Consider the following 13,348-nt stretch of genomic DNA (forward strand, 5'->3'; position numbering starts at 1 on the left):
GTTATTTGAGTCTAGAAAACATTTGTAGGCTTCATCTTTGACACTATTGAATCAGTGGAACATTGTTAAAGAAGGTGGCTGTAAGATTAGCATGTTAACTTTAGCTTGTCACAACTTTATGTCGCTAATGCTACTTCTGTAATCTTAAATCTTATATGAATGGATTATTACTACTGACGTATGTAATAATATGTCTAGACAAAATGTGCAATGTTTCCGGTGACTACAGCTATCAGATAAATGTAGTGGAGCAAGAAGTACAATATGTGTCTGATAAATGTGATGGACAATAAATAAAAAGGCATGAAATGGAAACACTCAAGGAAAGTTAAAGTACCTCTAAACTATACATCACTGTTTAATTGCCATCTGCGTTCACTTCATTCATAAAGTTATTGATTAAATCATGCGCAACTGACGACCCATCATGCTCCAAAATAACCAAACAAACGTCTGTGCTTCCATAGCATTAGACCGCTCGTTTAACACTGGTTAGTCTCACAGTCACTGCATGACTAAACTCTTCATTCTTCTGCCTAAATACTAAATCACACATGAGGATACAGTGTGTAGTGCAATCTCTAAGAGTGATGATTGAACACAGCAGCTGTGGCTGTAGATCCAATAACTTTACTTCATCTCCTTCACTCAGGCTCATCACATCACTGACATGCTGCTGTGATTTGATAGGTTCAACATAGTCATTGTCTATTTACGGTCCGTGCGATTTTTATCAGCCAACTTCACAGTTTAGTTTGGCGAAGTCTTCCGAAACACCAGAGGGCGCTGTGTAAATCCTTGTTTCGATATATTCCCCTTACCCGTTACCCGGATGTTAACCTCACAGGTAACACATGTTGATGGAAACACTCGTCTTGTCGCCTCTGAAATGGAATTAAATATCAAGAAAACGAGTTCGCAGGCTTTGCTGTCATGCGGGAACGGAGAAGGTTTGAATGCTTTTATTAGCAGACGTAGTTTCGGAAGAAAAATGCAGTTTAAATGAGAAAACCCAGTGTTTGTAGCTACGATACCTTAAAAAGTTAGCTAATGTTAGCTTACATTTCAACCCACAGCACCCTAATTTAATTATTGTGACGTAATGAATATGTTTAAAACGATATCTTCTAGGAATTAACGTAAATCTAGCTCCATAGTATTTCATATTTGTTTACCAGCTCTGGAAATAACAAACTAAATATCCCCACAGACCTGAAGTCATGTTTACTAGTTACGCAGGAAAAGTGCTGATGTTGGAAATAAGCACATTTTCATGAACATAGAATATCAGACATGGTTGTGGCTTGCAAAATATTTGAATATGATTCACAGCAATGTCAATATGTAATGTATACAGTATATTATTAATGTCAAAGAAAGAAAGATAGTTATATATACGACACTAGGATGGATATGAGTAAAGCATCATCTAGATAGCACGATCAGCCTGAAATGAGAGTGATATTCCACTATTATTTATCACATGAGACAGAATGGTACACCACTTGTGGACTGTCCGGTGGCCCATAACTGTCAGGGATTGTCCCTCTGTTGTCCTTTCCTCAGCGCTTTGTATCACATTTTGTATCTGGACTTTCTTCCTCGTCACTGTAGAGAAAGGCGTTCTATTGGGACTGATGTGAGCCTTGTTTGTCTTGCTGCTAGGTCTCAGTGAGAAGCTTCTCCTCAAGCCGAAGGCCGGCCGATCCCTGCAGACGGAGAGAGTCCCGAGGAGCAGCGGTGAGACCCGACGTCACTTCCCTGCATGCCGTTTTGCTATGAGTTACAAGGTTTTTCTTTGGGGGTTGCACAACAAAATTTCGATTGTAGTCCCAATTTGCTACATAGGAAATAATAACAAACAACTCTATGATATATGGAGGGTGGAAGATGAATTAGGAAGTCTCACAGCCTGAGGAAAGAAGCTGCTCTGAAGTCTGGTGTTGGGTGGGTTTTGTCTTTTAAAATCCTTTTAGCTCTTCTCAGGCTCCTCTTCTCACCAATATCACTGACGCTCAGTAGATGGGGGGGCCAATGATGTTCTGGGTGGTTTTATCACCCTCTGTCGAGCCCTCCTGTCCTGTGCCAGTTTGTAATATTTGCAGTCAGGATGCGTTTCAGAACTTGGGATGGGAATTTAGCTTTCTTAAGTTTCCTGAAGAAATACAGCCATTTAGGAGCTTTCTTCACCAGGATGGAGATGTGTGAGGACCACGTCAGGTTGTTTGTGATGCTGATTCCCAGGAACCTAAAGCTGTTCACTTGCTCACCTCAGCTCCATTGATGTAGACAGCGGTCTTTAGTTACATTTGACAGGTGTTTGGTCGCATCTCTGGAGCCCTGTAAAACACAGCCTATTCAGCATATTTTTTGTGTAACATATGGCTGTTGAACTGGAGGAAATGTTAATTTCTTGACGACTCCGATGTTTGATTTTACCCGCAGTACCGATATCGTGCATTCCTTCTTGTGACGTCATAGTGTGCGCGCCGTTATCTCCTTTTTGTGAGGCGTCACAAACGGGTGGACGTGGCCAAAACAGTGCTGCTCTAACCCTGCTAACACACTGTTTACGTGTTTGTACATAAATGTAACACCTTATATTAAAAATAAAAAGATCGCTGTATAGGTGTGGACTCGGCCTAATAACAAAGCCCTTTTGAGGCAGAAGTGTGATGATGTGTGGTTGTTTTCAGTGTTGGAGCGGCTGCAGAGCTTCCTGCCTCAGATGGCCAAGGCCAACGAGAAGCTGAAGCAGCAGATGGCCGACGCTCCCGCCGGACACTTTGACATAGAGAGCGTGGGGGGGGGCCGAGAGTGTCATAGAGATGGTGAGCATCTGTCCGCCTCCCTCTGGCGGACCACAAAACTCCAGATATGAACGTTGAATGTCCTCACAGCATTTGTGGTACGATTGGATCGAGCCATGCGGTGTCTCCCTCTTGTCCTTCAGGACGTGGCGTTGGTGGAGCTCAGCGGGTCTGACGGCAACTCCGAAGAGGAGACTTCGGACTCTGAGGAGGAATCGGACTCCCCTGAGGGGAGCGAGGTCACGGAGCAGAACCTCGTATTACCCGGAGACAAAGGCAAGAAGAAGAAAGCCAACATCCAGGTCCTCCATCAGCAGGGAGAGTAGAAAGAGTGGCCGCACAAACTTTTGGTTGCGTGTTGTTTCTTTGCCCTCTTGAGATGATGTGGATTAAACTGATCCGACCATCCGCCTCGGGCGTGGAGGGATATTACCTCACAGACACAGAACAGGAAGCTCCTGTTTGGAGCCAGAGGAACATATGTAGATGTCATTTTGTACATTTAAAGGGTTTGCAAAAGTGCCTTTGGAGCCAGAGCAGATACTGTAATTACCTCATCCAGTCTGGCCATCAGCTGACCTCTCCAGGAACTTGATGTGTTCAGGCACAAACGCTGTGGATCACCTCATTGTGGCGACCATACAAGCTGTGCACATACCCTGCTACGTGCACATGTATTGATTCCTCCAACGTGTTAGCTCTCTGAAATAATAATGAAACACCGTGTTGTCTGGTTTGATGGGTCACAACATTTTAGTTATAGTCCTCTCTTTTGTTGATTATGTTGTAAACATTAGGTATATACACGTGATGGCTCCTCTTTAAACAATGCATTCAAATCATAATTCTATCAATATTTTGCTACTGGTTCCTCTTTGAAATCTATTAAAATTATTTTATATCAAAAAAAGATGTCGTTTCGGATTCAACTTGAAAAGTCTTATTAGGGGTCCAGATAACTGAATAAGCTGCACTTAACAAAACCTCAGAGGAATTTACAATCTGTACACATGCAACATCCTCTGTCCCGGGACCCTCACATCGGAACAGGAAACACTCCCCCAAAAACCCTTTTAAGGGGGAGAAAAGAGGGCGAGACCTTAGAGACAGCAACAGAGGAGGATCCTCTATCAGGATGGACAGAAGTGTGATAGAGGTCATGTGTACAGAATGAACATGAGTTATAACACATTCTATGCACATGACAGAAATGATCCATATAATTAGTAGTAAGCAGAATAATAAACTACAAATGTTTGCATTTTTATTGCTTCAATTTGATTTTGTGACAGTCAGAAAGAGGTCAGTGTTCTTCTCAGCAGCATACATTCAATACCTCAAGGCTGCAAATGAACATGTGAACTCATCAATTAAAGGAGTCAAATATCGATTGCCTTTAAAAAGTTTGGAGTCACCTGTTTTTTTTTTCTTCTTTCCTTCAATAATGCCTTCAGAATTCCGACACCAAATGTATTATTGACATTTGAAATAGTTTTGGCCCCAAGAAAAGCAGCATTCAATGATTAAATGTGGTCGATGATCCACAGTGTTACATCCGGGGAGAATACTGTTGGAACCATCTTCCTCAAAATACAATTCCATTTTGAAATTGTTTTCCAGTTGAGATTTAAACTGGTTTTATTTAGTCCATTGTATGTTCAGCTGATCCAATGCCAATAATGCTGACCCTACATTAACCTTCTATTGGGAAGTTTTAAGAAGACGCAACACACTTGAAACCAACACTTGACACTGAAAAAGGAACCTGTTTCTATTTCAATCTGACATGATGCTAAGCTTTCAGTTTCTTTTACCAATGACTGGTGATTTATTTGATTTGATTTGTTCAGTTGTCATCCTGTGACCTAACACAGTTGCAGGTGAAGGTCTTCCTCAGAATCCGGGCCACGGCAGACAACATCCTGATAATGGCTGGGCACTTCTGTTTCTTTTGGCACAGGGGTGTCGCTGCATTATCCAAGCGGGCAACTTCACGAGTGTCGACTTCACAGGCTGGAGTTTGTTTGCTGCTTCTTCTTTTGAAATACCTCCATACTTTATCAACAAAGCTGAGGGGCTTCCGCGCAGCCTCCTGCTGCTGCCCTGTTAATTCCCTAGCTGGAGCCACTTCAGGGGACTCAGTTTGGTCCAGCAGGTTATCAGTAACCACAGAGAGACGGGTCTTCTCCCCCTGCGGGAGCTGCTTTTCACTCTCGAATGGAGTCACCGAGGTCAAACAAATGCTTTGTTTTGAGCTCTGGCGCTCCGTCAGAGAGCCTTTGGCTGCCTCACGTTTGAGGTTCTGGGCCAGACATGTCTCCAGTATCTTGACAACATGGTAAACCATATCGTCAGTCGGAGATTCCAACGATTCCTCTGCTTGTCGGGAAGAGGTCGGCTGCGTGATATCAGCCAGTTTGCTGTTGACCTCCTTGGCCACTTCTCCTGCAACCAGCTGCAGCAGTTGGTTGGTGTTGTCAGACCTCTCCGCTGCGACATCTAACATTTCTCCAAGACAGAGGTGGAGTGAATCTCCAAGGCTGGCTTGTACATCATCCTCTGTCACAGTGTGGAAGTTCCTCTCTTGATGTGGAGATTCAATCCTGTTCCTAACAAGAGAAACAGTCGTACTTTAGTCAACTGACCTGCTCTGGGCAATGACATTTAGACAGTGATGTCTCCCTCTGAACATTTCTCAGAACATAAGGCTACCAAACTCAACTCTGATAACTAATGTTGTATTCAGCAACACTCGAATCTGGTAAAAAGAAGCAATACTGATCAATACCTGTATTTTGTGTTAAATCTCGTGGTGACAACATGTGAGTCCACATACAGTAAAGGTGTTTTAGAAGAACTTGCAAGTGAATACCACAGTTGCTGTTGAAGCGTTTGACTTACATGGTGACAGACGCTTTGTTGTGGTCGCTGGCACTCTCCTTGAAACTTTGGCTCCAAGTCCAGCCATAAACCTGAGGGGCCACAACATCCAGGACCAAGTGGTACACCCTCTGTATGATGTTGTGACACATGTCGGACAGCAGTATGACCGTGTCAGAATCAACGTTGCCCATCGCCAGCAGCGCCCACTGACTGGAAGAAGAAAAAGTAGGAATGGTTCAGCGAAACAAACATTTGATGACCAGTTGATTTGACGACCTTTAACTTTGTCTCACTTTTCTTTCATATCCATGAGAAGTAACATGGCCACTTCATTCAAACTCTCTGATGTGAGCAGTGGCAGCTCCAAATCACTGCACCTCAGCTCTCCTGGTTCATCGAATGAGATCTGACAGGAGGAGACAGAATGGGGCTTTAGGACTAGGTATCTTTTATATATCAACAAAACACCTCTCAGTGGGATTAAACCGTCTACAGTCTGAAAAGCTGTATGCAATGACACAGACCATAGGTACATCTGTGCACATCAGGAGCCTGTGGCGCAAATACAGCTGTTGGACAATGGAACATGTAACTGTTGGGAATTTGAATGTCTTACCTCGATATCCATGTTGAGCAATGCGTGAACTTTTAAAAATGCAATCAAGTACTTTAACTTCTCCGTAGTTTACTCACTGCTACTCTTGCTGTTAATAAGGTGACTGTAGAATGTAGAACACGGAACTGTGCATTGTGTATTAATTCCATTCCATTCTTCACTTAGCATCAGAAAAAAAGTTCCATTTCAACCAGCATGTCAGTACTTTTAAATATCAGCATTTGAAGCAAGATTTACGATATTTTTTACACTTACACGTAAAGTCTATTGTTACAGTGAAAATAAATAATAATAATAATGATGATAATGATGATAATGGTAAAGTGTAAATATTTGCTGTAATCACTGTCAAATGATCCACACATCCAAACAGACTGACACATTCAGAGTATTGTATTATTGAAATATTAAACTTGGCTCCATGATTTTATGTTTCATCACCTGCTATAGCCAGGGGTCAAAAGCAGTGGCAGCTGGTGGAAAATGTTCTAGGTAGGGCTGTGCCACATCCTATCAATTTCAGCAAACATCCCAGTATGATTTAATGCAAACAAATTAAGGTATCAAACACGCATTACTACTTTGTAGTTAAATATTTAACCTTTATTCCAACATGAAAAAAAGCAGTAAATAACACTTTGATAAACACGTCAGGACATCTTATTTGTGTCACCCTCACATGGAATTCAGTATAATATAATAATATATATCATATAATAATATATATATCATATAATAATATTCTGTATAATATAAAACACACACACACACACATAGATATATATATAATTATTTACTTATAACTAAATATCCATTTCTCAGACAGGTGCTTCATGTCCCTCCCGTAACTGTCCGTGCTGGATCTGTCCCCGTTGTTTTAAAAAGCTGAATAAGTTATTAGCATGACGTCATCCAGCTAGCCAAACCTGTCTGGTGTACAGCTGCTAGAGAAGCTTCACATGTACTGCTTCCCTTTCCCGCCAGTCTGCTGTCTGATTGTGAGGTCAGGCTGATCTGATATCAGCTCTTTCACTGCAGTTTCTCCGCCAAAGTTCTCCTCTCAAACGGGTCTTGGAGGAGCAGTGCTAGCTCGCCGGCGCGAGCCAGTGGAGACTAGTACTGACGAGATCGCGCAATTTGGCGCAGATATCATATTTTACACATATTACTGAGTGATTCAATATTTCAAAAACACAAATATTGACAATTTGTTTAGTTTATTATTATTTTTTAATTTATTTTTTAATTTGTTGTGGCTCAAGGGGGGGCGGCGCCCTCTACTGACCAGCCGCCACTGGTCAAAAGTGAGGTTTCCTCACCTGACCAAAATTCATATTCTCACTGGTGTTACATAATACCAGTCCGGGGATTTATTTCAAAAGCATCTTCCGTGATCAAATTTACTTTAAGTATGTGCGAAGAACCTACAATTAAGAGGTCGTTGTCTTTTAAACTTGACATTGACCTTCATGTATATCCTGGAATATTCTACTGATTGGGCTGGATGTGTGCTCCTCATTTGAACATTACCATGAGGAGTTTACATGTTTACATGTTTTTTAACTGTGTGCAAACATTACATGTTTTTTTAACTTGGCTGCTCTTAGTCATTAGACAACAACATTTTAGAAACAGGGAAATGTGGAGAAATCAATACAAATGATCTGCATGGTCAGATACCACTGGAGGTTAACAAGAACATGTTTCCTTGACATTGAACCAACCCTTTAAAGCATGACTGTGTAACTTTTGAATGGAGAAGACATTCACTTAGATGATGTTATGTTGTAAGCTTCCTCTTTCCAGGGTAACTTAAGATGTTCTATCACCTTTTTAATACCGATTACAATGAAAATGAATGCTGATTTCAGTATGGATTTTAAGCCCTCGAAAAGACTGATTTATCATGTTTGAATTACATAAAATATTTTATGATAACAGTCACATTCATATTTAATACACAATAGTTTGAGTGTTGTCAGGATTTCTGTTGTGCTTTTTTCTGTGTTTTTGAGCAACAAAACTGAGCTTTTTTATGGCACTTTGTTTGAGAGACTTTAAAATGCCACTTTTTATGGTGTTTTTCCTCATGGTAATAAGCTCCTCCTTCTGGTTTGCATAGCCAGTAAGCCCAATGTTTCTGTAACCAATCGGTCCAGAGTAAAGCCAGACCGAAGCAAAATGCAGCAGTGTTATCTATGCCAATATATTGTTGGTGTTCTATACGTGGAGTAGCCCAACCCTTTCCACAAAAAGGCATGTTGATTGGATTTGTCAGAATGTCAGATGAGAAGTTGTGCGTTGCCTCAATGGATCACTGGTAGGGGACTGTAGGCCCAGGTGACTTTAGAAACTACAGCAAGTAAGAGATTGGAAGTGACGTCAAAGATTTCAAAATGGCTTTGTAGCACAGCTTGGCTTGGACATAGTTTGGGCTATGCAGAACAGCTTATTACCATCAGGAATATGCCAAAAAAAACAGGAGGCGGGCGCTTAATGGCCTTTTCATAGTTTCCTGACGTTAACAGTAGGCTACCGTCGTATAACATCGAAGTCATACCAAACTGAGTCAATTGTAACATTACACACACACACACACACACAGATAGTTGCTTATGACTTACAGTATTTATTTAATCCTCTGAAAGGACAAAAATGTACCTTTGTAAACTAAATTTCAATTGTAAACATTTTTTACAGATTTGGCCTTCTTTGAGAATATTAAATTCACTGCTTTTTTAATTCCTGACCCCGCGGGTACAAAGCTATCGAATGAAAAGTTCAATACATAAATAATAAAACACACCTTTACTCTGGTCAATACACTCAGTGGTTTCTCTACTGCAGCCTCACTTGCTCTGGTATGACCAGTAGCATAGGCTGGCTAATGTCAGCTAATGTTAGCAACCTAGCTTTACATCGATTTAGCAGTATAGCTAGCATTACTTTTACTCTTCTCTACTTCTGCTACTATTAAACTCCATTTTGGTACCATTATCGTGTAGCCAGTCCAGTCTGCTATAAAGCCAACTATGAAGCTCACTGACGTGTGATCAAATGCTAACTCATTTATGTCCTTGTTGTCTTGTGCAGGAAGTATTTATCTTGTATCAAATGTGAGGACACTGTACAAAATGTGTTCGATATTACATCTACTTTCAACATATTTCCAGGAACACACTCTAAATAATGATGGTAGCACCACTTCTGGAAAGAGCAGGATCACTCTTTACTCCCTCCATGTTTTCTGAGTCACAGCAGCATTACACACTCAAATTCAAATCAAACTTTATTCACCGTCGTATGACATTACTGGCTGAAGACATGCTGTGTATTGAAGCAACAGGTCAAAACAAACACTTGCTTCTTAGCCCTTGCTGCCTCTACTGATACTGTGAGAGATAGAAAACTCATTTCACAACTTCCTCACAGTAGTGATGCTTATTACGCGGCTTTGTTGAATACTCCATTCTGATTGGTCGAAATGTGGGGCCTTCTACGATCTGTTATTTCTGTATAGCAGACCAATGCCGTGAATAACAGACCGTTGTTCTGGACGCAGTTCTGATCCAAGTACACAGCGATAGGACTGTTTCTGTTTCGCGGAAGCAATACAATTATTTTTAAAAGCAATAAAATATTTTTAAAATCCATATTTGAATGAAATGATTGATTTCTTTAATAAGCAGCCGTGTAATAAGCTCGATGTACACAATCCCTTCCATAAAAGAACATCTAGCTGGTGTGTCTTTAACAGATATAATATAGTGTTTAAACATACAGTCTTCCTCTGTCTGACAAAAATATATCAAATCATTTTCCCTCCATTGTTAAAAAATATTTACAAAAAAAGGTCCAATTTACCAAAGGGAAGAGACTGAATGTCTAAAGTGATGTGGGAGCAGACAGCAGCGAGGACATGATGTAAACATCTTGAGTGTGTGTGATGGGAGGAGAATGTAGTGGCACCGTAGCTCGATGTAGGGGCAATAAAATACTGATGAACAATATTCCATTCTGACCCAAAGTTCAGACTTCAAAGGAGAGCCATTACTAACACAATCTGAAACATGCCTGAGACAGTGAATCACATCTTTTTTTCATCATGTGGTGACGCTAAGCCTTTAAAAGCTCCTCTGAGGTTTGAGGACCGTCTGTCATACAAACATTTTAATCAAACTATTTGCATTTACCATTGCTAAGTGTTAAACTAGATCTCCTCACGACATAACGTGTGAATGTGATGCTATGAAGCAATGGAAATCTCAAGTACTGGATGTCACAGCTGCCAAACACTTCAATGAAAATGATAAATAGTCATACAAAATGAAATATAACAGTGGCTAAATGTTAACGAATGGATTACTTATCGTAACCAAGTTTCAAGTCTCTGAATGATGATTTGTATACAGAAGTAAAATCTACCTAACGAGGAAGAAATCATTCTAAAAGTACGGTTCTTCAACTTGCATTTGGCTGTCATGAAGTCAGTCCTTATTAAGACTTTAACCAATCAATAAAGTGTCAACAATCCCTTTTTTCTACGGCTACCAGTTTGTTTTTATGCGAGTGTGAAAGTTCATTCTTTACCTTAAAAACAGTCTAACAAAATAATATTAGACAGTAACACCCCCTGAGAATCTTGTTGCTGACCTCCAGAGGTTTAACTTCTCACCTTGTTGCAGTGATGCTGGACTGTACCGTTGATGAAAACTATCAACACAGTCTCACTGCAGTTTATGAAATAGTCACAAAATGCAATCTATTGGTGTCGGGTAGAGGGGCTCGAATTGTGTCATTCAGAACAACTTTTTCTTTTCGGGACGACATTTCGTTAAAAACTAAAGTTAGGTTTAAGCAACAAAACCACAACGCCGTGTTCAACACCTGTCACGCGGTTTAAAACCTTTCAGTGAAAAAACCTGGTAAGTGGACCTTGAGCTAAGATTATTTTCACAAACTGCTTTGATATGGACTAACGATTCAAATGTAACTCTAGCTTTTTGGCCCGAATCCTGTTTTCCCATCAGGTCAATGACCAATCTCGACCACCAACAGCTTTACGTAGTTATATTTGGTTTGCTAACCGAATGAAGCTCTCCAGTTTAGTCCTGTTAGGCAGGGCACTGTCTACTCCAAAACTCAACCCATGGGCAGCTAAACACAAGCTTCAACATTCACATCCATGTGCTGATGAGTTATATCCATAAACTAAGAACTTTGTCTATTTTCTGGTACGAAACACAACAGACGAAAAGCTGTTCAAGAGGAAACAGAAATATGAAAGGAATGATGAAGGCAGCATTACAAGTGGATGAGAAAGGACTGATTTCAGATGATTTTCTAATCTTTAACAGAACTGCTTAACATGATTGATGATGACGGGAAAACAGGTTTGAGATTGAAAACTGTGTTTTAATGTAAAACACACTCTTATGGAACTGAAACCTTGAAAATAGTCAGAACCAGCTCGGCTCCCATCAGGTGTCCAACTCAGGGTTCTATGTAAGATACCCAGACGGGTGTAAACCACACGTGTCCCTTTGTCCATGATGTGACTTTTTACACGGAAAGCCAAGAAAAGACAGGCACGTAGTCCAAACTGTGGCTCTCATTCATACAGTGCACACACACACACACACACACACACACACACACACACACACACACACACACACACACACACACACACACACACACACACACACAGTCCAGAAGCAATGCTGAATGAAGCTGGATGTCTGACAAACAGACAGACGAGTCCCTTCTTGTTCAGATGTGGGTCAGAGGTTGTTGGGAGTTTGTGCCTCAGTACTCCACAGTCACTGCTTTGGTCTTGAGATATTCCAGGAGAGCATCCTCTCCTGTGGACCACACCAACAACAAAACAAGCATCACTAGATTGAGTTGTGAACACTTTAACCAAACAGGGATTTTTCTTTGTCAGATTTTCTTTGACTGAGTTTTAAGATGCCCCAAAGAGGTTGAAGTATCCTGTATTCCACAAAGCCAGAAATAGTGAGCAGAATGTATAGTACCCGAAACATGTTTTCTTCATAAGCCTTTTTATCTTGCGTCTCCTTAGGGGGAGCCACTGGTCTAATCTGTGATTAAACCCATTCCTCTCTTTGATCAAGTTAACACCAAATTACTGATGTGCATGTTGAAAAATATGGAAGGCCATTTCCGGCAATATGCAGAAGAAAAAAAAATCAAGTATGGGGCCGATCACACCTAGATGCGTTGCTAGAAACGGGTTGCCCCCAAAACCATTGTTTTCCTACAAACAAACAAAAAACAACGCCTGGCATGTGCTACTTTCTTGCGCTGGTTTTTAGACGCGCATTAAAAGTAAAATAATTCTCAACTTTTCAGCACCAGGTGCAGAGTCGCACCGCTCGTCAATGTCACAATTGACTAAGACAGCCAATCAAATCAAGCAAGAGGGGGGCTTTACTACTTTACCACTGACTTCCTGTTTAAATGCAGGTAGATGTGTGTGGAACGGACATTGATATTAGTGCTAGTTAATCACGATAAACTATATAATTGTCCCCTCCTCATTCAACAACAGAGCAACAGCAAGAGCTCAATGTTTCTACTGAATCATTTTCCCCCCTATTATTTACATTTGATCGCCTGGTTGCGCACGCACTCCTGCTCCATCGGCTCATCAGCTGTTTTGTCTGACTCGCTTTGCTAAGGGGTATTTTTGAAACAGCTGCACCTGTTGCGACACGTGTTGGTGTGATCGGCCCCTAAGTCATTATAATGAAAACATTTCTCCAAATATTGACTTAGTATCTCAAAAACATTCCATAGTATCTCAAACCAATGACTTTGTATCTCAAAATAATTACTAATAATTAATTTAAAATCCTGTCATTATGTAGCAATACAAAGTCATTATGTTGAGATATTAAGTCATTATGTTGAGATATTAAGTCATATTGAGATATTAAGTCATTATGTTGAGATATTAAGTCATTATATTGAGATACTAAGTCATTATGTTGAGATACTAAGTCATTATGTTGAG

At 40.6% G+C, this 13,348-nt stretch overlaps 2 protein-coding genes across 2 annotated transcripts in view; one reads left to right on the top strand and one right to left on the bottom strand.

Annotated features, from left to right (window-relative positions):
• The first annotated feature begins 839 nt into the window (after nucleotides 1-839).
• Nucleotides 840-3,720, top strand: nopchap1 (NOP protein chaperone 1). Its single transcript, XM_031869879.1, is given in 5 exon segments — nucleotides 840-950; nucleotides 1,666-1,740; nucleotides 2,697-2,803; nucleotides 2,805-2,831; nucleotides 2,954-3,720. Coding segments are annotated over 5 exon segments (453 nt in total). The 5' UTR covers nucleotides 840-889; the 3' UTR covers nucleotides 3,137-3,720.
• Nucleotides 3,721-9,580: 5,860 nt separating this feature from the next.
• Nucleotides 9,581-13,348, bottom strand: part of aldh1l2 (aldehyde dehydrogenase 1 family, member L2) — a 28,435-nt gene continuing 24,667 nt past the window's right edge. The window contains exon 23 of the mRNA XM_031869856.1: nucleotides 9,581-12,173. Within this exon, the coding sequence (XP_031725716.1) occupies nucleotides 12,118-12,173 (56 nt within the window). The 3' untranslated portion in view covers nucleotides 9,581-12,117. The remainder of the gene's footprint in view (nucleotides 12,174-13,348) is intronic.

Source organism: Anarrhichthys ocellatus, unplaced genomic scaffold, assembly GCF_004355925.1.
Source record: "Anarrhichthys ocellatus isolate YVR2014 unplaced genomic scaffold, GSC_Weel_1.0 scaffold49, whole genome shotgun sequence".
NCBI lineage: Eukaryota > Metazoa > Chordata > Actinopteri > Perciformes > Anarhichadidae > Anarrhichthys > Anarrhichthys ocellatus.